The sequence below is a fragment of the Chiloscyllium plagiosum genome, unplaced genomic scaffold (assembly GCF_037043375.1).
Source record: "Chiloscyllium plagiosum isolate Xiang-an unplaced genomic scaffold, Cpla_swu_hap1 HiC_scaffold_4, whole genome shotgun sequence".
Taxonomy (NCBI): Eukaryota; Metazoa; Chordata; class Chondrichthyes; order Orectolobiformes; family Hemiscylliidae; genus Chiloscyllium; species Chiloscyllium plagiosum.
Genome location: NW_028270142.1, coordinates 106,853,486 through 106,880,190, shown reverse-complemented (window position 1 = coordinate 106,880,190; position 26,705 = coordinate 106,853,486). Strand labels below are relative to the sequence as shown.

Here is a 26,705-nt window from a genome sequence, read left to right as displayed (position 1 = left end):
ACTAGCTACCAGCCAATCAATCAGATTGGCCAGCAGATTCATACCTCTAGAGGGTCAATCTTCCTCCCAGTGAGAGGCAGAAGTCCCACTTTTAATCTGAATGACAACTGCAGCATATTATTGCTACTGAGGAAACTTGGATTTTTTATTTGGGTGAGGATAACCTCAGCGTTTTTTCACCTCCCCCAAAGAGATTATAATTTACAGCCCATGGTCTTATTTCCTACACATGGAATAGTTACAAATGAAAAGGGTCCACTGTGGAACTCCAACTCTGTGGTCTTCATTAGCAACATAATAATGTACTGATTAGATTCATAGAGAATGAATATAGGATATTTGACAAGGTCTAAAAAGGTGAAAATATCATCTACCATACAAGTAAATTACAATTTCTATCTTTAATTAAAGGTAAGAATGCCATTAAATACCTCTTTAACATCTTTATTTGGTCCCTGACAAGACTGTGAAGGAGTACCTGGAAGGTTATAAATTTTACATTCATATCAATAGGTTTGTTAACAGAATTTCCTAAAAGACACATGAATGAAGGCAATGGTAATTCATCAGTGGGCCACATAATTTATTCAGTAGTTTATGTTCCCCATCTTCCAAATTAAAACGTGTCTGTTAAACTGTAAAAACCGCAGCACTTAAATTAACTGAGCTTACAAAAGACCATACATTTGTTGATATCAACCTCAAAAAATCTGCAAGACAGCAGTAAAGGAACTAGGGAACTGTAGGCACTTAATAGGCTTATGAAAAACCTGTACCTGTTGATTTTAAGAGGTCTGGTCCAAAATCTTCATTTCCTACCCAATTAAAAACAAAATTAATACAAAACAAAAGCTAAAATTAACATATATCTGTGGCTGTATAAATCTACTTAAGTCACTAGTCTTTGGGTCTGCTCAGGATTATCATTATTTTATATCAGATCTTATATACAGGAGATCTGTGAATACACACGGGCACAACTTTACAGAATGTAGCCAAAAATAAACTTTGTCCTCCATTTCAGGTATTCAATTGTTCAAGATGCTTAAAGAAATCAAGCACAGTGTAAAATAAACATTGTGACACTACCATTCTATACAAAGTAGAGATCATGTTTACATAGCTCCCAAAGCTGAAATTACATTTACACATATTATCTGAATTATTTGAAGACAAATTGCACCATGAAAACTATAGAAAGGCATTTTAACATATCCGAAAGATAAATTAATGAACAATTTACTTGCAAGATCAATTTTATATGCATTATGACTAAACTATAGAACTCTGATAGAAAATTTAAGAAAACAGAACTAGTATGTCTCACACTTTAATTCTGTCTATAGCTGTAGTTATTATGGTTTTTTCCCTCGAATTTGGTAAACAATGGAGAGTAAGCCATGTTCACTGACACAATCTTAAGCATTAAGACTAGATCAAATGGCATGTTTGAGTTTAAAAAAAAAGGAAAATGTTTTAAATATAATAGGGTTTGTTATAAGAGAGCCTGGATGTCTTTTTCATTAAGAAAAGGTCTTCATTATCTCTATGCAAAAAGCTTTAATTAATACAGTTCAGTGATCTCGGAAACAGAGATACTTTGAAGGGTTATGCATAAAACTCCTTGGTTGGTGCCTTTTGATAGGCTGCAGTGGATGGCTTTCGTTCACCAAGGTCGTAGCTGCCTTCATCCTTCTTCCTCATGCGGTACACCAACAATAAGATAAGGAAAATGGCAAACAAAAAGCCAATGACTCCTCCAGCAATAACAGCTGTAAGACAGATATTGGAATAGTAAGATAAACATCTGCAGAAATATTAAGAGATAATCCATTATAATTTATGATGCATTGAATATAGTTAGACATTTAAAAATACTGTTATGGAGAACATACAATTGAAAGTAGCCTTTTTTAAAATTACTTCATGGAAGTGCGTTTCACTGGCTGATTGCCCTGAAGAAGATGGCGGTGCGCTGGCAGAGGTTAATATTGCTTTGGCAAGATTTCAATATTTGATTTGTAAGTAACCACCATTAATGTAATCCAAGCCTCTTAAAAATTTTGCAGAAGAATTTCTGCTAGGAGTTAACTCCAAATGAATTCTTGGGGTTCTATTCCTTTAGGTCTTGAACATCATAATAAGTGCCATAAGTACCATAAAATACTAGTGCACCAACATCATTACTGTCATTTGTGTCCTTTCAGTCCAAGGAAAGCCTAAGGTGCTATGGGATGTTACAGTATAATGGAGGAAATTGCAGATCCAACCCAAGCTGTGCATAATATCTTGATCCCAGAAGTAGTTAAGTGAAATTGAAACAGGCAGATATCCTCGAGGTATTAATCCAAAAGGGGGCTAATGATGCACAGTTCATTTTCAGATCAGAACCCTGAATAGTGACAAATGTTTTAATGTATGAAGAAATGGAGACTGAATCTACTTGAAAACTCAAAGTGGAAAAAGCACCAAGTCCTAATGGCTTTTTGCTCCCGGAATGCCAAGGGGAAACAGCAAAGGCTCTGCTTAGATTTTTGGATATAAAATCTGGAACAAAGAATGGGTAAGTGGTCAATGGAACATCTCGGTTCCAAAGAGAGAAAGAAATAAACTATTTTAACTATAGACCAAACCGTTTAACATTGGTTATGGGCAAGTTTCTACATCCTTTAGTGCAAATAATTTTATTGCTCAGATAAAAATTCACAAAGTATAAAGCACAAAGTGCACACATCAGTATTCCAATAAACTGATTGGTTTGCATTCACAAAAATAACCAGCAAAATGATAATAAAAATAAAAATTTATTAGTCACAAGTATTCAATGTGTTTATGGTGTTCTACAATTTAATTATGGAAGGTTAAAAAAATACAATTTAGTTATGGAAGATTAAGTAATGCACAAAACTGCCATTTACCTGCGAGCACTTCTGTTCTCTGGAAAAGGCTTTCAGAGTGTTTTTCTGCAGACACATCATTATCATCAGTATTGATTGTTGGTTTTTCAATAACAAAGTCATCAATTACCTTTGGCTCCTCTTTAACTGGGGTATCTACAGTTGCCTGAACAGGAATAAAAAAGCAATGAATAGAAGTTCAAGAACAGAAGTAAAATACTTCTATAATTTTGGAAGGACTACAAAATACACATACTAAAGGCTCTTTTGCCATATAATCCAGTATAATGTACTGTGAGGTGCAGTCATTTGGGATGGAAAATGAGTGGGGGAGTAAGAAAATAAACTAGCTAGAAATTTGTAAATACGTTTCACCACAGTACATAATTAGAGAATGACAAAGAAAAATTAACAGCTCTTACAAAAAGATCACTTTGAGACACCTTTGTAAAATCCATTATATACCCGAAACCATTCCTTTGAACTTAACTACATTTACTTGCCTCTGTTCGGAAAGGCTTCTTGCCAATTTTTTTCCGTGTAGTTGGTTCTACTCCCACAGTCACTGATCTTGGTGTACCACCAGTTGGTTTGATGTCTGGGTTCATATGTGCAGGATTATAGGTGACCATCTGTATCTCACTTTCAAAATGCCCTGTGGACGAAAAAAATTGTATCAACGCATGTTCAAAAAAACTCCTTGTACTTTATCATAAAAGAAACAGGAGTATGCTATTTGGCTCCTCCATTCAATGAGATCAGGGTTGAAGTTTTACCTCAAAACTATTTTCCTACACTATTCCTGTGTCCCCTGATGTTTTCAAATAATTATAAATCAATCTCAGCATTTGAAGAAACTGAATAATATGACTTTTCCAGCCAGCTTTGTCAGAGAATTCTAATGAAACACCAGCTGAATGAAGAAATTCCCCGTCTAAATCTGAAATGACTGTTCCTCATTCTGAGTTTGGTTCTTTGCTGGTTCTAGATCCCTAGCCGAGGAAGCATCCTTCATAGATCTATCCTACTGATCACATTAAGAATGTTATATGTTTGAATAAGACCACCCTTCATTCTTCTCATCTTCAGACAACATATTCTCAGTCAGTCTAATATTTCCTCATCGGACAATCCTCCATCCTACAAATTAGTTTAGTGAGAAAATTCAATTTGATTAATTGAAAATGAACTACTGAGTAGTGCAACAATCACTCATACATACACTAACCAGTTACCTCTAGTAATGTTTTTGTTCACTAAGAATTTTTAATATATAAAGCGTTCCTATTCAAACATTAGTGATAAACGTAGCGGATTGGTCAGCCAGAAACAAAACAAAAAAAAAGAAAAAAAATCGCTGATTATCTAATTTACATAGAATCAGGACAAGTACATTCCCTTCACAATTTGTTTAATGACTGCTGGTTCATATATGCTACACCAAATGGTATGACTAATACCATACTGTTTATTTCCAAAACCCATCTTGAACCTAATTGTTCACCCAAACCAAAAGAGTACAATCTAAAACTAAACTACATTTATCTGGTGTGCTGGCACATCAAGTTGTGGATTTACAAACAGGATATTAGGATCAGACCTCCAAAACCTTTCAGTTAGTTAATGTTTTCAAATTGCTTGGGGCATTCTCAGTGGGGGTTAAGTACATAGTAATAATGTGAAAATTTTCCCAAGTATTATTAAGACCTAGCTGGGGGAAAAATGTCATATGGACAACAGATAAAAATTAAAAAAAGTTAACTGTGGATACTAGAAATCTGAAACAAAAATAAATTACTAGAAAAACTCAGCAGGTCTGGAAGGTTCTGTAGAGAGAGAGAGTTAACTCTTCTTCAGAGCATATATAAATTAATTTCCTAGAATTTAGCAACAGCACATGAAATGTTCAATACAAAGCAACTTGTGCTTTTAGTCTTTGCATGCCATCTCAAAGCATATGTTAACTGGAAACATTTAACATACAGTGTACAATTAAAAAGCTAGTATTCATACTTCTTCAATATTATCACCTTGCTCATTTCTGTAATTAACATTATTATTTAATGAGAACAACCTTTTCATTCAGGACAGATTTTCATTCTGAAATCAGACTGTCATGTTTACATGCAGCTTTGGGATCCATTTGATTTATTCACACTCTTGAACTCTCCTGCTCTTGCCTCACAGATTTACCCAAAGTTACCATTGAACCTTTTTATTCTACCTTTTCAGCAAAACAGTTTGAGATCTTAACTTTAGGTGCAAAAATAAAGTTGCCTTACTCCTTGGATATTCCCCCCCCCCCCAAATTATTTAAAATATGTAATAAAAACAGGAAATGCTGGAAAAACGTAACAGGTCTGACAACAGTTGTGGAGACAGAACCAGAGTTCATGTTTCAAGTCTAATGACTCTTCTGCGGACTGAAAAGCACTGAAAAATGGTGGTTTCTGTACCGGTGACTGGGTGGTGGTGGGGTTGGTGGTGGAATGAGGAGTGGAACAAGTAGTGACGGTGCCAGAGCAAATGACAAAGGCAGTGCTAATGGTCGTAAAGATGTAAAACAGGTGAAAATGAAGGTGAAAGGAGAAAATGGGTCCACTCTGCTGAAAGCAAAGTATACAGAACATAAACAAGATATTGCCAAATGAGATATGTAGGGAAAATGGAGGACAAAGATTGAGATTTGAAGTTGCAGAACCTAAAAACCTAGGCCTAAATTCCATAAAAAGTGCCTAAGCTACTTCAGCTTGCATTATATCTGTTTCTCTAGTTAGTTACATGCCTGCTAACCAAAATAGTTCTTTCCCACCCACTCTAAAACCTACCAACATTTGAACAGCTTTATGAAATGTTCCCCAACTTCAATACAAAGTATTTACAGAGGAACCTCGGTTATCTGAAGGACACGGGTAGGGAGTATTTTGTTTGGTTCATCAAATGCCGGATAACAGTTTAGTTAAGCATCAGGACCTTGTGATCTTGCCGGATAATCCAAAATTCAGATAGTCAAATTCCGGATAATTGAGGTTCCTCTGTATTGCAAAAACTGAAATTAACGGTGGGGTTGGGGTGGACGGGGGGGAGGGAGCAATCCAAGCTAAGTATAAGCTTCAAGCTTAGGAGCAAACCCTGAGTTCTACACCTATTTCAAATTAATATGCCCACTCACTGTTGTCCAGCTTACCCATTTCTGGAACCCAACATTTGTGGATGAGACAGCAATTAATTCACTGCTCAAAGTTGGTAAAAACCTAAGAGGTTGGACTTCATGGAAGGAAACAACAATTATAGAGACATACAGCTCAGAAACAGACCCTTCATCCATATCCTAAATTAATCTACTCCCATTTGCCAGCACTTGGTCCATATCCCTCTAAACATTTCCTATTCATATTACTATTTAGATGCCTTTTAAGTGCTGTAATTGTATCAGCCTCCACCACTTCCTCTGGCAGCTCATTCCCTACACACACCACCCTCTATGTGAAAAAGTTACCCCTTAGGTCCTTTTTAAATTTTTCCCCTCTCACCATAAACCTATGCCCTCTAGATCTAGATTCCCCCACCCTTGGGAAAAGACCTTGTTCATTTACCTTATCCAAGTCCTACAAGATTTTATAAAGGTCACCCCCAACCTCTGACACCAGGGAAAATGTTAACTCTGTTTCTCTTCCTGCAAATGTTGCCGACTTTGTGAAAAAGAGGGAAACATGGAAGAAGCTGGTATTCTTAAATAGGTTGAGGTGATTAATTAAGCTACATAGGAGAAGTATTGCATTCAAACCTACTTCAGCAGATAGTCAGTGCAGAGAAGAGGGGCATCAGGTCTACTGTATTTTGGAGTTTCATAATAAAGAAATTGTCCAACTATAAACTTCACTATCAGAATAATAACGAACTGAAAACACATTACGTGCTCATCTTCAAAATGTTCAGTGTGATGGTTTACAGGATTTAATGATATTATGAAAATTTTCAGAGATAAGAGTTTCAGAGGGGAGGTGATAGCCTAGTAATCACTGGACTGTTAACTCAGAGACCCATGTAATGTCCTGGGTACCTAGGTTTGAATCCCATCATGACAAATCGTGGAATTTAAGTTCAATAAACATCTGGTAATTAAGAGTCCTATGATGACCATGAAACAATTGCCGATTGTCAGAAAAAGACCATCTGGGGACTAGGGAAGGAAATGATCATCCTTTTTGGCCTACATGTGACTCCAGACCCACAACAATGGGTCTTAACTACCATCTGGGTTGAGTAATAAACACTAACCTAGTCAGTGACAGTCTCATCAATAAATGAATAAAAGAAAAAGTCACACAATAAATTGTAAACCGTGAAAACACTTATTTTATTTTGAATAAATATAAATGAGCATAGTTGAAAAGTTCCAAAAGAAAAGATGGTCCTCTTCATTTTTTGGTTTGAAAGGATTACCTTTTGCAAGTCAAACATTTCCATTACCATATGATGAATTCAGAAAGTCAAACAATTTGGTCAACTAATAAAATCAATAGTTTATGCAATGTCAAACACCACCTTTTGAAGATGTCAGGGTTAATCCAAAATCGCTTGCAGCCATTTTACTAACTTAGCTCAATTAGTCTCCAACAGTGAAGCTGGCATCCTGGTTTAAGTCTAAATGGTAGTTGACAGAGTTTCCCCAGGTCCTTCAAACAGTTCTTCATTCAGCCTTCTGCTGATGCGACCTTTGCCATAACCAGCATCTCCCAACTAACCAGCCATGCCATAACATGCAGGAGAAAGTGAGGTCTGCAGATGCTGGAGATCAGAGCTGAAAATGCGTTGCTGGAAAAGCGCAGCAGGTCAGGCAGGTTCCTTGGATGCTGCCTGACCTGCTGCGCTTTTCCAGCAACACATTTTCAGCTCACGCCATAACATGCAGTCAGTATAAACACAGCCGACAATTCCCTAATCTGTAACCTACACCCTCCGGACTGTCAGGGTTTGGGATTGCAGCCTCCTAACTTGGCTTTCCCATCTGACAGCTGGCTGTTACTCAAGAAACAGAAATACTTTAACAAGTGGCTGATTATGAGCAATATAATTTAATGTTTGAATTTAGAAATCACAGACAAAATCAGCTGTAGTTTAAGCATAATTTTCCACTGAAGCCTTTTCACAAACTAACATCTCTTCAGAGAAAACTTAAAAAAAAACCCTGTAAAATTGGTGAAATCAGAATACTGAAAATAATTTTTTAATTTTGCAGTTATTTTCTGACACTTAGAACAGTTATAAAATAACATTGCAAATCATAAAAGTCCACTTTCATCATATATAATTTAATGAAGATTGGATTTCAACATCAGAAAAGAAATATTGTTTGATGACTAACATGATTTCCTTGAATTGCCCGTGAACTTAAGAATAAAATAAAAACAAGCAGGAATAGGCCATTTGGCCCCTCACATTTGCTCTGCCATTTGAGCTTGTCCTTAACTCCACTTTCCACCCAGCCTCCCAATAATCTTAAACTCCTTTATTAGGTCAAAAATCTGGACAACCCAGTCTTGAATATATTAAATGACGTGGCCTCCACTGTTCTGAGGTAGAGTGTACTCTGAGGGAATTTCTCTTCACTTCCATCTTAAATGGGATGCTCCTGATTCTGAAACTGCACCTCCAGTTTAAGAGTGACAAAAAACATCCACTCACCATCTACCCTATCAAGCACAGTCACCTCTTTAAATGTTTCAATTAGATCACCTTTTATTCTGAACTCTAATGAGCATAGGCTCAACCTTTCAAATCCCTCTTAACAACACGACTCCTGCATTCCAGGAATCAATTCAGTGAAGCTTTGATGAACTGCCTCCAAAAGTCCTTGCTTAAATTACTAGATCAAACTGTTTCACAATTGCCTAACACGTGGTGCAGTATTAGCAAGACTCTGCAACTATTATATTCCTTTCCCTTCTCCCACTAAAAGTTAACATTTTGTTTGCTTTCCCAGTTATGTACTGCACCCAAATACTACCTTTTTGAGATTCTTGTAAAAGGACATTCAGAACACTGTACTGCAACATTTATGTCCATTTAAATAATATTCTGTATTTCTATGCTTCCCACCCAAGTGGAGCTCACATTTGCTTACATTATAGTTCATCTGCCAAATTTTTGTCCACTCACTTAAACCACATCTTTTTGCAGATTCTCTTTACATGTCCCTCTGACAATTTGCTTTCTGAACTACTTCTGTAGCATTAGCAGATTTGATTACAATACACTTCATCCCTTCAACCAAGTCTACCAACATAGATTCTAAGTAAAGATGTTAACACTGACCCCTGCAGCAGGCCCCACCCAGATACAGGTTGGCTGCTTGAAAATGACAGTTTTCCTGAAATAGTGACTAACTAGCAGGAATCAAATCTCTAATCTGGTAGCATCTTACCCCATCATGAGTTCTTAACTTGCGTAGTACAGTTTTACATGGGACCATATCAAATAGCCTTTGGAAATCTAAATACATTACATCAAATGCTTCTCATGTATTCATTTGCTTGTTACATGCTTAGAAGAGCTCTAATGCAGTTGCCAAGGTCAATTTTTCTTCCTCAAAACCATATTAACTTTGCTTATTATGATTTTCTAAGTGCCCAGCAATTATTTCCTTTCCTATAAGTTTCACCATTTTTATGCTAACAAATTAGGAAAGATGGTCTACAGTCCCTGGCTTTCTTCCCTCTCTTCTCTTGAGTAGAGGAATTATATTTGTAACTTTCTGATCTAGTGGGATCTTTATAAAATCTATGCTTTGGGAAATTAAAACCATTGCATCCACCATCTCTGTAGCTACTGTAGGGTCCGAGGATGCAGCTGATCAGATAAAGGGGAATTATCAGGGGTCAGCTACAAAGGACAAGGTAAAAACAATGATTGCAGATGCTGGTAACCAGATTCTGGATTAGTGGTGCTGGAAGAGCACAGCAGTTCAGGCAGCATCCAAGGAGCTTCGAAATCGACGCTCCTCTACACCGCTGAAGCCGCACTGACCTCTACACCGCTGAAGCCAAACGTCAACTCGAGGACACCTCTTCCTACTGCCCCCTGACCATAACCCCACCCTCCATCACCAAACCATCATCTCCCAGACCATACAGAACCTCATCACCTCAGGAGATCTCCCACCCACAGCTTCCAACCTCATAGTCCGGGAACCCCACACTGCCCGGTTCTACCTCCTTCCCAAGATCCACAAGCCTGACCACCCTGGCCGACCCATTGTCTCAGCATGCTCGTGCCCCACTGAACTCATCTCTACCTACCTCTATACTGTCCTATCCCCCCTAGTCCAGGAACTCCACACATACGTTCGAGACACCACCCACGCCCTCCACCTCGTCCAAGACTTCCGTTTCCCCGGCCCCCAACACCTCATCTTCACCATGGATATCCAATCCCTCTACACCTCCATCCGCCATGACCAGGGCCTCCAAGCCCTCCGCTTTTTCCTCTCCAGATGTCCCCAACAGTACCCCTCCACCAACACACTCATTCGTTTGGCCAAACTGGTCCTCACCCTTAACAATTTCTCCTTTGAATCCTCCCACTTCCTCCAGACCAAAGGGGTAGCCATGGGCACACGTATGGGCCCCAGCTATGCCTGTCTCTTTGTTGGCTACGTAGAGCAGTTGATCTTCGGTAATTACACCGGCACCACTCCCCACCTCTTCCTCTGCTACATTGATGACTGCATTGGCGCCACCTCGTGCTCCCGCGAGGAGGTTGAGAAATTCATCAACTTCACCAATACATTCCACCTTGACCTTAAATTTACCTGGATCATCTCTGACACCTCCCTCTCCTTCCTGGACCTCTCCATCTCCATTAATGATGACCAACTTGACACTGACATTTTTTTTACAAACCCACCGACTCCCACAGCTACCTGGATTACACCTCTTCCCACCCTACCTCTTGCAAAAATGCCATCCCGTATTCCCAAATCCTCCTCCGGATCTGCTCCCAGGAGGACCAGTTCCACCACAGAACACACCAGATGGCCTCCTTCTTTAGAGACCGCAATTTCCTTTCCCACATGGTTAAAGATGCCCTCCAACGCATCTCGTCTATGTCCCGCACCACCGCCCTCAGACCCCACTCCTCCAACCGTAACAAGGACAGAACGCCCCTGGTGCTCACCTTCCACCCTACCAACCTTCGCATAAACCAAATCATCTGCCGACATTTCCGCCACCTCCAAACAGACCCCACCACCAGGGATATATTTCCCTCCCCACCCCTTTCCGCCTTCCGCAAAGACCGTTCCCTCCGTGACTACCTGGTCAGGTCCACGCCCCCCCTCCCATCCTGGCACTTTCCCCTGCCACCGCAGGAACTGTAAAACCTGCACCCACACCTCCTCCCTCACCTCTATCCAAGGCCCTAAAGGAGCCTTCCACATCCATCAAAGTTTTACTTGCACATCCACTAATATCATTTATTGTATCCGTTGCTCCCGATGCGGTCTCCTCTACATTGGGGAGACTGGGCGCCTCCTAGCAGAGCGCTTTAGGGAACATCTTCGGGACACCTGCACTAATCAACCACACCGCCCCGTGGCCCAACATTTCAACTCCCCCTCCCACTCTGCCGAGGACATGGAGGTCCTGGGCCTCCTTCACCGCCGCTCCCTCACCACCAGACGCTTGGAGGAAGAACGCCTCATCTTCCGCCTCGGAACACTTCAACCTCAGGGCATCAATGTGGACTTCAACAGTTTCCTCATTTCCCCTTCCCCCACCTCACCTTAGTTCTAAACTTCCAGCTCAGCACTATCCCCATGACTTGTCCGGACTTGTCCTACCTGCCTATCTCCTTTTCCACTTATCCACTCCACCCTCTCCTCCCTGACCTATCACCTTCATCCCCTCCCCCACTCTCTCCCCACCCCCACCCTCCTCTAGCTTATCTCTCCACGCTCCAGGCTCACTGCCTTTATTCCTGATAAAGGGCTTTTGCCCGAAACGTCGATTTTGAAGCTCCTTGGATGCTGCCTGAACTGCTGTGCTCTTCCAGCACCACTAATCCAGCTACAAAGGACAGTGCATCACAGAAACAGGCCTTTCGGTCTACCAAGACTGCAATGATACATGCTGCTTTTCTAAATTAAAAACATTTTGCCTCTACTCAGTTTATGTCTCTCTATTCCCTGCTTAAATCATGTTTCAGTCAAGACCCCTCTTAAATACGGTTATATCTGCTTCTACCACCTTCTCTGCCAGTGTGTTCCAGGCACTTAACACCCTCTGTAAAACGAAACATGCCCCGCACATCTCCTTTAAAACTTTCCCCCTTTTATCTCAAACCTATGTCCCTTAGTAATTGACACTTCTACGCGAGGAAAAAGACTTCGGCAGTTTGCCCCTCAGCCTCCGATGCTCAAGTGTAAACAAATTAATTTTCTCCCATCTTTCCTCATAGCTAGTACCCTTCAAACCAGGCCACATCCTGGTAAACAATTTCAGTAGCCTCTCCAACAGCCCACATCTTTCTGGGAGTATGGTGATGAGGACTGTACATGATTAGATTAGATTAGATTACTCAGTGTGGAAACAGGCCCTTCAGCCCAACAAGTCCACACTGACCCGCCGAAGCGCAACCCACCCATACCCCTACATTTACCCCTTTACCTAACACTACGGGCAATTTAGCATGGCCCATTCACCTGACCTGCACACCTTTGGACTGTGGGAGGAAACCGGAGCACCCGGAGGAAACCCACGCAGACACAGGGAGAATGTGCAAACTCCACACAGTCAGTCGCCTGAGTCAGGAATTGAACCCAGGTCTCTGGCGCTGTCAGGCAGCAGTGCTAACCACTGTGCCACATGATATTCCAAATATATCTAACTAAAGTTCTGTACAGCCACAAAATGACTTGCCAAGTTTTACACTCTATGCCCTGACCGATTAAGGCAAGCATGCCACATGCCTTTATCACACCATCTTGTTCCCTGGCCAACATCAGTTTCAGGCCTGTTGCAGAGTTTCAGCAAAGCTCAGTGCAAGTTGGAACAGCACCTCATTTTCCACCTGGGGACTCTGCAACCCTCTGGACTCAATATCAAGTTCAATAATTTTAGGCCTGGTGTGTGGGGTTGTGGGTTAGGACATGAGAGAGTTCAGGCCCTTGTTATCACAGTTGGCCGTTACATATTATCTATTGTTAGCCACTAAAAGTCTCGATTAACAACTATTCACTCTGCTAGCCATGTCGTTATTCACTCCTTTGTCAGCCAACTGTTCTTCTCTCTCTCTCTTTTTGGGCTTTATCCTCACCCATTGTTTACTCCTTACCCACTCCTCCCAACCTCTCTTCTACATGGACACCAACATTTTCCTAGTTACCATCAGTTCTGAGGAAGGATCACTGGACCCAAAACATTAAGTCTGATTTCTCTTCACAAATGCTGCCAGACCTGCTAAGCTTTTGTTTCTGATTAACAGATCTGCAGTTCTTTCGGTTCTTACACCATATGCCTGCTTGACCATCATATCCACGTGTTGCCAGTCTCAGGGAACTGTGGCCCTGTACATCTGCATGTGTATGTTAATGCTTCTAAGGGTTCAGCCATTTACTGTATACTTTCCACCTTCCAAAATGCATCACTTTGCACATGCCCTGATTAAACTTTATCTACCATTCCTCTGTCCAACTGTCCAAGTCTCCAGCATATCTCTGACCTGCTGTAGCCTCTGGCATTCCTCCTCACTATCTGCAGCTCCCCCAATCTTTAAGTTGCCCACAAACTTACTTATCAAGTCACATACTTTCTCCTCCAAATCATTTGTATATATTACTAACAGCAGGGGTCCCAGCATTGATACCAGCAGAATACCACTAGTCACAGATCTCCTGTAAGAAAAACACTCTTCCACTGCTACTTTCAGTCTATGACCAAGCCACTTCTATATCTACCTTACAGCTCACCACAGATCCCAAGCCTGCATGTGCCTCCACTCCCACAGCAATGTGGCAGGCCCACTGGGCAATTAATGCTGGCCTAGCCAGTGGCATCCACATCCCATCAATTTTTTTTTTTAAAAAGCCCCATTCATTTTCAGTGATGATTATACATTCACCCCTCCCTTGGTCACTTGATTTTATACCTATTATTGAGACGCCTCTATTCTCTTTTGACCAAGAAGTAAATCGATATATTAAAAAAAAACTTGTGTAACAGTTTGGCCATTTTTGACAAGGAAGAACCATCAGTGCTGCAAATAGCTTACCTGAACCAGATCCAGAATTATCATAATCATCGTCATCAACTGGCCAATTTCCAGATTCAACAGGCTCATTATTGTCAAAAGACTGTTCAAGATACAATTCCTCAGGCCATGGCATTTTTGTCGCGGAGACAGACTGCCTCTGCAGAACAAAAAAATGAATTTTAAAAATGGAACCCTTTCAGCACTAAATACTGTTTGCACAATAAGTTTCCATTGTCACACATCAAGAAGCTCACTAGCCCATTATGACAGGTGTATAGACAAATAATTCACATTATGTGTATTTATTACATTCCTACAGAATGGTAGTTGAGAAGCAAATCTCCCAGATTTTCTCTAGATGCATCAATTTTAAGCATTTTGTACAGTCTTATGTATAAATAAAAATTTAAAACAACAATAATTGCATTAAACAAAATTTTAATTTGACATCAAAATAATTTATGGGATAGAAACTTCCCAGTGTTTCAGTCAGAGGATTATTTTACGATCTCCTTGCATCCAGTCCCATCAGTGCAGGCAACACAGAAACTTTGTCCCACTTCATCTGCACAATTTTAATGTATAGCCTAGGGTAACACTTTGCTGGTAGATGGTTGAATGCTCAGACACACGAGCAAATGTGCTATCCAACCTGCACCTCTAACACAGACATCTAAGTCTCCTTAAAGCAAAGTTATTTTTGTTCAATGGGCATTAAATGTCTGTAACATGAGTAGCTACGTGAAGAAACCGAACAAACAGAGCATGTGGGAAAAGAGGGAGCTTTGAGATTCTTGGATGAGGAATTGGGACCTTCGTGATGGACGTTGTCAGGAGAGCTGATGTTTCTGTCAGGCATCTGTATGGACCACCTGCTGAAAGGGATGACAGTAGGCAGAGGAAGGTCACTTCTCTGAATCTGTACCTGGGGATGTGGCAGCAGGATCACAAGTTCTGTTACTTGATGGAGGTGATCATGGTCAGTGATCTTTAGATGACGTCGCCGAACATCACATTAGCAACATCTCAATATTTTACTCATTGCACACGCATCACTCAGATAGCAACAGTTCCTAACCTTCCAGCTATCTGCCCCAGATACACCTCTCAATTTACAAACCTCCAGATATTTAGTGTGGCAAGCACATCACTAAGCAAGCAAACCACATTCACCAAGGCAAGGCGCACACAACTAATGTAAATGAAGAGTTAGGTACATTGACATCTCCCGAGCCTCCTGAAAGTTATGGTTGTCCACATAAATAATCTGGCCGTGACCAAGCCAGTTGCATCCAGAATTGCAGAGAACATCGAGAACAATACCATATTCTAACTTTGCAGCCAACCTTGCAAGCTGATGGCATGATCATGGATCTCTTGCTTTCCTGTCTGGACAATCCCCTTCATTCTAACCTTCCCCTTCTGATGCCTGTTTTCAAACACCAACAACTTGCCCAGCTAAAGCAACCTAAGGAGGAAGTGCAAGAGTAATATAAAACCACTGTCAAAAAGGCACCTTCATTTGACAAGATACTTGCCTTCAAGAGGGTAGATATTAACACTGCACATTCTTTAGGAGGTTGAAAGTTGTAGTGTTGTTAGAGCTGCATTTACCTGGACAAGTGGAGAGTATAGAACATAGAACAATACAGCACAGAACAGGCCCTTCGGCCCACAATGTTGTGCCGAACATTTGTCCTAGCTTAAGCACCCATCCAGGTACCTATCCAATTGCCGCTTAAAGATCGCCAATGATTCTGACTCTGCCACTCCCACAGGCAGCGCATTCCATGCCCCCACCACTCTCTGGGTAAAGAACCTACCCCTGACATCCACCCATACCTTCCATCCTTCACCTTAAATTTATGTCCCCTTGTAACACTCTGTTGTACCCAGGGAAAAAGTTTCTGACTGTCTACTCTGTCTATTCCTCTGATCATCTTATAAACCTCTATCAAGTCACCCCTCATCCTTCGCCGTTCCAATGAGAAAAGGCCTAGCACTCTCAACCTATCCTCGTACGACCTATTCTCCATTCCAGGCAACATCCTGGTAAATCTCCTCTGCACCCTCTCAAAAGCTTCCACATCTTTCCTAAAGTGAGGCGACCAGAACTGCACAGTACTCCAAATGTGGCCTAACCAAGGCCCTGTACATCTGCAACATCACTTCACAACTCCTGAATTCAATCCCTCTGCTAATTAACGCTAATACACCATAAGCCTTCTTACAAGCTTTATCCACCTGAGTGGCAACTTTCAAAGATCTATGAACATAGACCCCAAGAGCCCTCTGCTCCTCCACCTTACTAAGAACCCTACCGTTAACCCTGTATTCCGCATTCTTATTTGTCCTTCCAAAATGGACAACCCCACACTTGACAGGGTTGAACTCCATCTGCCACTCCTCAGCCCAGCTCTGCATCAGATCCAAGTCCCTTTGCAGCCGACAACAGCCCTCCTCACTATCCACAATTCCACCAATCTTCGTATCATCTGCAAATTTACTGACCCACCCTTCGACTCCCTCTTCCAAGTCATTAATAAAAATTACAAACAGCAGAGGACCCAGAACTGATCCCTGCGGAACTCCACTTGTAACTGGGCTCCAGGCTGAATATTTTCATTTACCACCACTCTCTGACTTCGACCGGTTAGCCAGTTTTCTATCCAACTGGCCAAATTTCCCTCTATCCCATGCCTCCTGACTACTATTCCAACTTCTAACTTGTATCTTGTAGATATTGGACAGTTTTTGGTCATAACCCCTAATTTCTGCCTTGATCTTAAAGCCATAGTTTTTTTTGCATCTCATCCAGTAAAATTTCTGCTCAATGGTGATTATGTTTAGGATGGAGGCATTAGGGGATTCAATGTCTGTTACGCTGTTGCATGTTAACTGTAGGTGGTTAGATTCTATCTTGGAGATCGTCACTGCTTGGCAGTTGTCTGATCAGTAATATTCATGTTACACATCAGCTCAAGTCTGAAAATCATCCAGTTTGTATTCTGGATTGCTTCAGTATAAGAGGAGTTAGGAATGGTATGCAACGCTGTACACTCATTAGGAAGCATCTATATTTTGCCCTTAAGTTGATGGAAAGCATTGACATTGACCAAGTTCTAAAGGTGGTTCAGTCTCGCCCACTGAGTTGAGCAATGCTTCAACATGTAAATAATTACTTGTTACTGTCCAATTTCACTAATATGAATATTTTCCATTGTACTATTCAAAAAACATGGGAGCCTTCCATGAACATTTATCCATTAACCAAAACCATTCAAAATGTGACACTTTTCATTTGATTCCAGGATGACATAATCACTGGCTAGACCAGCATTTATTGCCTTGTCCTAATTGTCCAGAGGGCAGGTGAGAGTCAATCGCATTGCTGAGAGTTGGGACTCAAACGTAGGTATATCAGGTAGAATTGGCACATTTCCTTTCCTAAAATGACATTAATGATCCAAACGGGTTTCCCCAATACAGAATAACATCGATTATCTGAAAATCAATTATTCGAACTTTGCTGAACGTTATCTTAGTCTTCAGATAAATAATCTATAATACTCCTATGCCATCGGTCTCCCTTAATTTGGAAGTTACAACGTCTCCAATGCTCTTTGTATGACTGTGCAGTGTGTAAATTTCACTACATTACAACTATGATAACATTTCAAAAATTTTACATCAGTGAAGAGGAGTTTGAGTAGTCAGAGGTTGTGAAAACTATTCTACATATGTCGGCCTTCATCCATTTGTGGAGTCAGTGATTTGAATTAGCTTGAGGTGCGAATAAACCTTGTTTAATGGAGTTTCACACTATTTAACATCCTGTACAATGCAGGAGCACCAACAGAAAAAAAATCACAAACCACAAGAACAACTCTGCATGTATACTACAATCTACTCAAATCACTCAAAATCAAAGTATAATCATTTAACCAAATAATCAATAATTGTGGTTTGCTTTTGGCCAACAATACATGTGTCTTCAAAGTTTCAGCTCTATTGAATACAAAGAAAGATCCATCTGATCTCCTGGTCAAATGGGTTACTTCAGTGTTATAATTGCAGCAGACTGATTCTTCCATTACTGTCTGCTTATTGGTTTAACTCAATCGAGCCACCTTCTTCAGAACATAAACAATGTCCATGTTGGTCAGTAATTTCAATGTCTGGACTTATTAACATTAATAACTGACTTACAGCCCTGAACTATGACAGTCATAATAGACTGCTCATACACTCAAGAGACTAGAGTTTCAAACTTGGCATCAATATCGTTGAGACATCCTCGTGGAACAAAACAGTCAAGTGCAACCGCTGTCTCTACTGGCTGGATAATAATTTTACAGTACTAGAGAAACAAAGCAGAATTGCTTTTGTCAACAAAACCTCAGGATGGGAAGCTCGATAACCAACAAGTTACAGACTGAAAGAAGGAAACTTGCAACTTTTTCCTCTGTCAACTATCTTAAATTTACATTGTCTTGTAAGTGACCATAATGCTCATCACAACCATGATGGAGAGTCATGATTCGGAGATGCCGGTGTTGGACTGGGGTGTACAAAGTTAAAAATCACACAACACCATGTTATAGTCCAACAGGTTTAATTGGAAGCACACTAGCTTTCGGAGCGACAATCACCTGATGAAGGAGCGTCGCTCCGAAAGCTAGTTTGCTTCCAATTAAACCTGTTGGACTATGACCTGGTGTTGTGTGATTTTTAATGATGGAGAGTGCACACTGAAAATCAAGCCCCACTATCCCATGACTGTCACAAATGTATAAATATCAATTTCATCACCAAGACAGCTAATTAGCTGGATTTTGCTCACTAAGTTAAAGAAATTTATCAGAAAACATGCATTTAACAAATATATCCTTTAACAAGTAGTGAAATTGATTACTAATTACAACATGCAAACTTAAATTCGGCTGCCAGACCAGTGAGCTCCTCCAACTCTTTGTGGCTGATATTTAATTGCCGCTAGAAATCAGAGCAAAACACCCTATCCAAGGACAATTCAGGATGGGCAACAAATGCTCCGACTGACCCCCACACCCATGAAAGTATTTTATTAAATTCTGGTGACTTCCTCACAGTTCTTTTTTGTCTGAGGTGAACATATCAGTGCTGTCAACCACAGAAATCCTCAATTTGGTAGCCGATCAGTTGAACCTCTTTCTTTCTTGAATTACGAATTCTGCAGTCCAGATTTCTTTCAGTGATGTGTCTTTTTCACCCAAAATAGGGCAGGGAGACAAGAGTGAGAGCAACATGAGAGAGAGTGGGAGCAGGAGAGGAATCAAAGAGAGCGAGAGAGAGAGAGAAGAATCAGAGTGAGAGTGAGAGAGAGTGAGAGTGAGTGAGGGAGAGAGAGAGAGAGGGGAATCGAAGAGTGAGTGACAGAGTGAGAGTGAGAGAGAGAGACACACACAGAGAGAAATAAACAGAGAGCGCGAGAGGGGGGAGTTGGAGCAAAATCAAAAGGAGACAAATCAGAGAGCGCGAGAGAGAGCGCGAGAGCGAGAGCGAAAGAGAAAGAAAAGAGGAGTGGAGAGTGCAGCTAACTATTCAAAACCTACTGCTGAGCAGTTCTACTTTTGAGCTCTAAAAAAAGTGCATTCTCTGCAACACTTTTACCTCGCTTGCTTTATATTTCCAAATTAAATATATGCAGTCCTAAATATGCCTCCACTCTTCGAGCAGACGAATCTTTTGGTAAGTTGTATTTGAAAAATTTGTTAGAACTTTTTTGAGGATTAGTAATAAGCAGAGTTGATAAAGTGGAATTAACAGATGTACTGTATTTGGATTGCCAGATGGCATTCAATAAGGTGCCGAATAAAAGGTTATTGCACAAAAAAGAAGTTCTTAGTATCCAGGCTAATGTACGAACATGGATTGAGGATTCATCATTACACAGAAGAGAGAAGAGACAGAATTACTGGGTCTTATTCAGGTTGGAAAGACAAAGAGAATGCCAAGGATTTGGTAAGGCAACAACTGGAATGTTGTGCACAGATTTAATGTATTGGTGTTAGAGGAATTCAGAAAGATTCATTTAGCTGAATCATGGGGTGTTAGGGTTGACTTGCCAAGAATGGCTAAACAGATGGACCTTTAATTACTACAGTTCATAAAATGGGATGAGTTTATTGAAACATGGCTTGACAGCGCAGATGTTGAGATCATGTTTCCACTGGTGAGGTAGTCTTTTATCCTGTTCTTCTGTAACTGACATTTAAAACTAAGATGCAAAGGAATTTCTTCACCCAAAATGGTAGTCAATGTATAGCAAATATCATCTGCATTCTTTGTGAAGGCTTTAATACCTTCCTAATCCGAGACACCCAAAATTGGATCCAACAATCCTGTCATGGCAGAACCAGTGTTTTATAAATGTTTAGTACAGCTTCCTTGGAGGGATTTCTTCTCATAGGATGGTTAACCTTGGAATTATCAACATAAAGCTGTGGAGGCTGGGTGGTTATATTTTCAAAATGTAATTAAGACAGATTTTAAGGTCTGCAAAAATGTTAATATTTATGGGGAGGGGTTTGGAGCAGCTGAGAAACTTAATGCCATAATCATATTGTCGTATTGGATGGCAGTGTAGGCCTGAAGGAACAAATGATCTACCTATTAGACCAAAAGCAATAAGAACAGAGTAGGCTATTCAGCCTGTCAATGTTCCACCATTCAATAGGATCGTGGCTGATCTGACATTTGTCACATCCACTTTCCTGCCCTTTCCCATAACCTTTGGTTCCCACATTGATCAAGAATCTAATTCAGCCTTCAATATATATAAGCACTCTATTGGAACAGCTCTCTGTGGCAAGGAGTTCCAAAGAGCCACAACCCTCAGAAGAAATTCCTTCTCATCTCAGTCTTAAATTGGCTTGTCTTTATTCTGAGACTATGCCTCTGGTCCTAGATGTTCCCATGAGAGGGAACATCCTCTCAGCATTTACTATGTCAAGTCGCTTAAGAATCCTACATGTTCTAATGATATCATATCTCATTCTTCTAAATTCCTATCAGTAAAGTCCAAACCTGCTCATTCTAGTGAACCTTCTCTGAACTGCCTCCAATGAAATAATGTATTTTCCTAAATAAGTGGGTCAAAATTGCTCTCAGCCCTCCCGATGTGGTCTTACAGGCATCAACTGCACTAAGATTTGCCCACTTTTACATTCCAACCCTCTTGAAATAAGGGCCAACATTCATTCTGCCTTCCCGATTACCTGCTGCATCTGTGTGTGTGGCTTTGCGTTTCATGCACATTTACCAACCAGCCCCATCATGTTGCAGTTTTCTGCACTTAAACACTCTTTAGCTCTCCCTTCCAAAATGAATAACTTCACAATTTCCCACATTGTACTCCATTTGCCAACTTTTTGCCCACTTAATCTATGTCTTCTAGCAAATTGCATTCCATCTATTTAATGGCATCTGAAAGTTTGATCACAACACATCTACTTCCCTCCTCCAAATTAATATATACTGTAAAGATTTACTATCCCTTCACTGATCGCTGTAGAACTCCCCACATCACTAACCTGAATAAGAATGCCTTACCCCAACTCGCTATTCCTTGTCCATTAACCAATTCTCTATCCATGCCAATATACTGTCTTCAACATCATGAGCTCTTACCTTACGATGACCTTTTGTGAGGTACCTTGTTGAACATTTTCTAGAAGTTTAAATACATGTCCACTCTATCCACTCTGCACATTTCTACTGTATCTATTACATTTTTTTAAACTCCACGCCTCTACTTTAAAAAAAGGTTGAATCCTTGGCTTTATAAAACAATGTGTTCTGCTGCCAAATGATTGGGTTCGTAAAACAAAAAGCATTTTATTTTAACAAAAGCTGGTTTTTTTCATTCACGGGATGTGGGCAGCACTGGCTGGCCAGCATTTACTGCCCATCCCTAATTGCCCAGAAAGCAGTTAAAAGTCAACAATATTGCTGTGGGTCTGGAGTCACATGTAGACCAGACCGGGTAAGGATGGCAGTTTCCTTCCCTAAAGGACATCAGTGAACCAAATGGGCTTTTTCTGACAATGGATTCATGATCATCATTAGACTTTTAATTCTAGATTTTACTGAGTTTAAACTACACCATCTGATGTGGTGGAATTCAAACCCAGGTACCCAGAACATTTCTTGGATCTCTGGATTAACAGTCTAGCGATAATATCACTAGGCCACTGCATTTTACGGGTTGGTTGGAACAGTAATAGTCCCAGGCTACAGAGACATAACAGGTCAGTTACCTGCATTAATTAACTCAAGGTCCAGCAAGATCATCAATGAATCTTTAAATATGGTGAGTACATGACAGATATTCTAAATTCAAAATATACAAATGTGTTGTCAAGCTGCTGTAATACATGCCATTTGGGGAACTGTTTTGACAAGGGAGATATGTATATGAGAACAGTTCAGTGCATTAGAAACATAGAGAGAGAGAGAGAGAGAGAGAGAGAGAGAAAAAAAGGCAGAGCAGGCAGGTTTCTTTCAGCTAAAAGCAGGTCATTCAGAGAAAATAAAAGGCTGCAACAGCTGCAGTTTTGATTAACAGTCTCTAAATCAATTAGGACAAAAGTCATCCTGAGTGACTTTGAATGTCATTGTAAATATGCTTACATCAAATGGACTACAATGGTTTAAGACATCTGCCCATCATCTTCTCAAGGGATGGGCAATAAACACCAACCCAGCCAAAGATGCCCACATCCCAAGAGTGAACAAAAGGAAAACTGAGCTGTTGTTGAGGGCTGAATCTTTGTTCTAGTATTTTTAATATGACCATTTCAAGTAGTTCTTGTGAACTATAGAATACATCAGCTAGTTTCATTTTTATGTACAGTAAACTTTAATTTTTACTTATGAATATGTTAAATGGCTGGCTACTGTGGAAAGCAAATTTTAAGAATAAACCTAGCCAGGTCTCACACTGGGATAGATTTGTTCAGAATTACAATTAGCTGTAATCATAATAGAGAAAAAAAAATTACTGCAGAATTATAACTCTGTCAACTTTTCTGTCACGTAACTAGGAGGTGTACATGTGCATCAATGACACTTTTCTGCAATTGGTTTCACTGTAAATGCTAGAGATTGGCATCTATCCCTGAATAATATCCAAAAGACATAACAGGACAACTCAAGCTAAGCACTGGTCCAATAAAGGTAGCAAACTAGCATTCAATAAAATGAATGCGATCAGTATGAAGTGTTTCCTAGGTAATTGCTGCAAACATAGGAAACCTGTGATTTGGAACAGCAATTCTTTTTTTTCCCCCCAAAAGATTTTAAAAGGACCTACTTAAAATCCAACCTTGATGAAGTTGGATGAATGATTAAAGCTGCCTGGACTACCCCCTTTGGAATTCAGATCAATAACTCGGCAGCTAATAGGGTTTTCACTGCCTCAATGCCCTTCTCTTCTGGCATCTATTGCTACTGCTCTACATGATCACATTTCATGATAAAATCCCTGGAAACCGATTTGGAACTGCTGAAGCTTGCCCTGTAGATGTTTTTAAAACACCAATTGTGTTCTTCTGCCTCATCAAAACTGATCACAATCAATCACCCAGGATTATATAAGTGCTGCCACATTCAGTGGTCTAGTTCACGATTCTGCAATAATTTTCCGAAATAAAACTCATTTATGAAAACTACTCAAATGCTGCTCTTTATTAGCAGCTTTCAATCTCATGTTGAAAAAATTGCTGCAATCCAACACAAGTACAGCATGTACTGCCCATTAAAGGCACAAATTCTTAAAAGAGAAATGTTTTGACCTAAACTACAATTTTCATCCCAACTTGAATGCCACTGAGAATAGAAGATCCAACTGGGCTTGCGTACAGGATCCTGCTCCCACCTCTAAGTTAGATAATGTTCAAGGACAACACTTGGCCTGCTAAATCTCCCTACATACACAAATCAGGCATTTTTGCTTAACCCTTATCAAAGCTTCCTGGGATCTTTTATTATGCTAACAGTTAACTAAAAAGCAGTGAAGGTCCCAAGATGTCTCCAGCTAGACGATTTAGTGATGCTAAGCAGTGAATCCTGACAGGATTACAATACAGTTGCTTCCGAACTCCAAGGCCAAAGGTAATCCACTTCTTTCAGTGAATATCTGTTTTATAAAAAGGTACAGTTAACATTGGGTGGAACCTGTTGGAAGCTTCAATCTGACGTCATGGCGAACAAGAAGTCTAGCTCAAGGTCCCAAAAGGGGGTGTCAGATGTATCATTCTTGATTGGCTAGTTAATTACTAAGACAATACAATTTGTACTTATTATTATATTGCAGTGAACTACATCTTATTATCAAGGTAAGTACCTGTTCGTATTAAAAGCTCATGAGTGATTCAACCACTACTACTGTTAACCAATCAGGCTCTTAGTTCCAATATAGAAAGGAAAACATGTCAATATCTCAACATTTGGGGTAGTATTGTAAAATCTATGCTCTGTTCCATTGTTAATACAAGATGGCCAAATCACCCTGCATCAGGCATAAAATACTGGCAAGATGGACTTCATAGCCTTGATAACATTTTAAAACTCTTTCAGTGTAAGGTAAAATATGCTAAAGAGCCACACATGCTGGAGATCTGAAACAAAGAAAGCAGAAACAGAAAATACAGTTAAAGTTTTGAGTCAAGTGATCTTTCTTCAGGACTGAAAAAAGGGCAACCTGTTTATTTTCTCTATAGATGCTCCCAGACATGCTGAGTTTCTCCAGTAATTTCTGTTTTTGTTTGTTTAAACTATTCCTCAATGCTCAGTTAAAACAGATCAGCAAGGATGCCTGATAAAATTCCTTTAGGGTCAAATCCCAAGCAACTCATTGCAATGGCAATGTAATTATATTCTACTCAACAGGGGATTCATCATGGAAATTTCAACAGGTTCATTCTTACCTACTGATAAATTGAAAATGCAGGAGCTGAGAGGAGATGCTTTTAATCCTTGAGATACTAGTTCTGTTCATGTCAACAGGAAGTAACAGGATGAGCAAGGTACGTTTTTAAAAAAAAGCCCCTGGTGTTTTGGAAATCTTCCTGTGATCTTGCTCAATTTTTCAAGCTTCCTCTTTTTCTCTTTCGAGAGTGCAGCAGCACAAGGTGTCAGTTAATTACCTTCAAGTGACTGGGAAGGCATTCCTAAATTTACAGTAACAGGCTAAAAGCCCAGTGCAGGGACTAAAATATAATTGTGCCTGAAGCACTATTCAAAAATTGTTAGATGTGACACCTTTCTTTCGGTGGAAGGGAAATGACTAGCACAAGATTATCTCTCCAGTGTTGTATGTTTTAACGTTCAAAAAACTAAATCATTCAGTTTTCAGGCTACGGCATCATCTTAAGATAAATGAACAGAAACATGATGCTACTAACAACCAAAACATGAAGCATTTCAAATCTAGAACTACAGAGACAGAACACCTCAGTATATTGCTGACTTACACAGCTCATTTATTCCTTTGTACATGTTTTGAAAGCCCAGGTAAATGGTTGTATTCACTTTTATTAGTGCAATAAGCAAACATCAAGCCATGTATACAAAATATCCGGCATCAAAACAAACTGTAATAGTAACCTAACATCACCTTCAATTTTCACAATATTGCTACTAGCACGATTATAGCCACCCAAACGGTATAAAGCTCAAAGAAATCTGCTCATCTTTAGCAGTGCCTCTTTATTGCTTTAAAGTAAGTATTTTCTTTCAGTATCAGAAAAGATTGTGAGCCACCAGCAAAGAGAAAAGATGGCAGGGAGGGGATGGAGAAAAACATGGGGGGGAGGAAAGGTAAGTAAAAGAGGTATCTTAGTTGCAATGTGGGAGGGAAATCTACAAGTGTACATATAATTACACACATGCATACGTAAATGACCAGCTCTATGTTTAAAGAATTTCACAACCCAATGGACTTCTGCAGCTCACAAACCGTTACATAGATAACAAATAACTATGATGCTTACATTTAGAGTCTCAGAGGTGTACAACATGAAAAAAGACCCTTCAGTCCAACTTGTCCATGCCAACCAGGTATCTTAAACAAATCTAGTCCCATTTGCCAGCATTTGGCCCATATCCCGCCAAACCCTTCCTATTCATTGCTTTACATGAAAGAATATAAAATATCAGAAGTCGAGTCATTGTGTAACTGACTCTTAGTAAGGGAGGTAGAATATACAAAGTTCTTGGTAATTTCTTTTTAAAACGAAACTGATATACAGAGCTAACCTGATTGGTTTCTTTATAAATATTTAAAGCATTTACTTTAATAGAAATGATTGGCTGCATAAATTTTACTTTGGTGGTGACTTAGAACACTAAAGCCTTAAGAAATTGTATTGAGCTGCCAATAAGTTCACAGATTTTACATTGTTTAATGCACGCTCCAGCAACTCTAATTCAAATCACCATTTGCTGAATTAAGATGTACAAAAGGACAAAAAGGTCAGATTTCAAATGACAACATTTCAGAATCACAGAAGG

General features: G+C 39.9%; 1 protein-coding gene across 2 annotated transcripts in view; it reads right to left on the bottom strand.

The window, feature by feature from the left end:
• Nucleotides 1-428: 428 nt before the first annotated feature.
• sdc2 (syndecan 2) overlaps nucleotides 429-26,705 on the bottom strand; it is a 90,828-nt gene continuing 64,551 nt past the window's right edge. For both annotated transcript variants that reach the window (XM_043688013.2, XM_087986559.1), the window contains 4 exons: nucleotides 14,169-14,307; nucleotides 3,401-3,552; nucleotides 2,919-3,063; nucleotides 429-1,772 (listed from right to left, as the gene is read on the bottom strand). In XM_043688013.2, the coding sequence (XP_043543948.2) occupies nucleotides 1,609-1,772; nucleotides 2,919-3,063; nucleotides 3,401-3,552; nucleotides 14,169-14,307 (600 nt within the window). In that variant the 3' untranslated portion in view covers nucleotides 429-1,608. The remainder of the gene's footprint in view (nucleotides 1,773-2,918; nucleotides 3,064-3,400; nucleotides 3,553-14,168; nucleotides 14,308-26,705) is intronic.